This window comes from Miscanthus floridulus, chromosome 4 (assembly GCF_019320115.1).
Source record: "Miscanthus floridulus cultivar M001 chromosome 4, ASM1932011v1, whole genome shotgun sequence".
Lineage (NCBI taxonomy): Eukaryota > Viridiplantae > Streptophyta > Magnoliopsida > Poales > Poaceae > Miscanthus > Miscanthus floridulus.
Window position 1 is genome coordinate 104826516 of NC_089583.1, and position 1715 is coordinate 104828230.

General features: G+C 51.7%; 1 protein-coding gene across 1 annotated transcript; it reads left to right on the forward strand.

Annotated features, from left to right (window-relative positions):
* The first annotated feature begins 466 nt into the window (after positions 1-466).
* On the forward strand, positions 467-1359 carry LOC136552437 (uncharacterized). Its single transcript, XM_066544006.1, has one exon. The coding sequence runs from the start codon at positions 562-564 to the stop codon at positions 853-855; it is 294 nt and encodes a 97-aa protein (XP_066400103.1). The 5' UTR covers positions 467-561; the 3' UTR covers positions 856-1359.
* Positions 1360-1715: the final 356 nt, after the last annotated feature.

The window sequence follows — 1715 nt, forward strand, 5'->3', positions numbered from 1 at the left end:
TGTTAGGAGCTGTCGATCCGCACCCGCACCGGCACCCTCCGCCGTCGCCGTCGCCGCCGTCGGGAGTTAGGGTTCGGAGTTGGGGAACGAACTGAAGAGAGTGAGAGGAGAGTGCGGGAGTACTTGGGCCGCGAGAAAATGAAAATGGGCCAATACCGCGGTCGTGGCGGGTTGACTGGGTGGAAACCGCCGTCGCACCGGCGCGAGGGCCACTTTTAACTGGTTTAGAGAGTTAATAGACTACGCGTGTCTGGTTTTCGAGTTAGAGGGCTAGAAACAAACTGCAGCTATACTTGGAGGGCAAAAAATAGATTTTTTTCCTAATAATTCATGATCCCATCAACAATAATTCCACAGAAATATAGGCCAGAGAGCCAAGCTGCTGGCTGCAGGAGGATTAAGCCGGCAGCAGCCTATATAACAGTAGAGGCGCACACGTCGTCCCAGGCCAGACAGCCAACCACTGCAGGAAAGCTAGCTCACGCCAAGAGACCCTCCTCTCCCGATCCCGTCTCCTCCTTCCTCCTCGCCGTCGTTGCGTTGCTTCGCGAAGAGCCGAAGATGCTGCTGCTGCGGGCATCGACGCCGTTCGGGTACGCCAAGGTGGACAAGGTGGACGTGGAGGAGGCGCGGCACCTCAGAGCGCAGTACCTCATCCACAAGGTGCTGGAGGAGAAGAGCCCCAGGCCGTCGGCGCGCGTGCTGGCGCGGACCAGGCCCAGGATCGGCGTGCGGCTGAAGAAGCTCAGGGTCGCCGTCCGGGGCCTCAGGGCGCGCGCGTGCCGGGCCCTGCAGAGGCACATCAGGAACCTGAGGCGGCTCGTCGGCCATGGAGGCCAGGGGTCGCCTTCTTGATGCCGCCATGTGTCTCTGCCACTGCCAGGCTTCTGGGAGGAGGAATCCTCGTGCTTCTTCCATTTTGGTTTGGTTCTTGGGTGTTGACTGTTGAGCCATGGATCAAATCAAAGCAATGGTTCGTAACATCTGAGCTTTGCTGAGAGATCGGGATCAGTTTGTATGCGTTTTAATTAGGTGTTGGAATGAAATCATATATACATACAAAATGTGTAATAGTAGTAGCAATCAAGAAATGCTCCTCCTATCCAGGCTGCATTTTTACTCCTCTCTGTGCTCTGGAATCCTGCTCTGCGTGTTCTGCAGAAGTCAGAGATCTTTAGTTCCTTTTTTCCCCTTTTCTAGACTTCGCTAGTTTCTCTGTCACATTGTATCGTGATGTCAATCATCTTTTCCAGTAACCCAGCACCCTGTCTCCAACTGCCTCCATTGTCTAGATCTGCAGTATGTTTCACCTGGCTTATGCTAATTTGCATCTGCTGCAATCCAGCAGGATTACCATGTGACCATGACCAGTAAAACTCTCATCTTGCTTGTTCCTTCCTTGGAGCCATTCTGAATCTTCAATCACTGAATCGCCGGTAAGTACTGCATCGTATGTCTCAGAGTGTAAATACAGAGTATTTTTACTGCATTAATAATGTTTCTCCCGTTGTTCTTCTGGAAGTTACTCAAACAAAACCATCACCAAAATAAAGTCATACTTAGCTTAACAAACACCTACTACCCAGAGTATGCGAGCATGCATGTTTCCTGCCGGTCCTCTGCAACACAAAAAGAGAGTGACCGGTTGTTTATGGTAGTAGAAGAAAAGGCAGATTTGTGATCCAGTTTCTACACTTTTTTCGCAGACAGCAGCT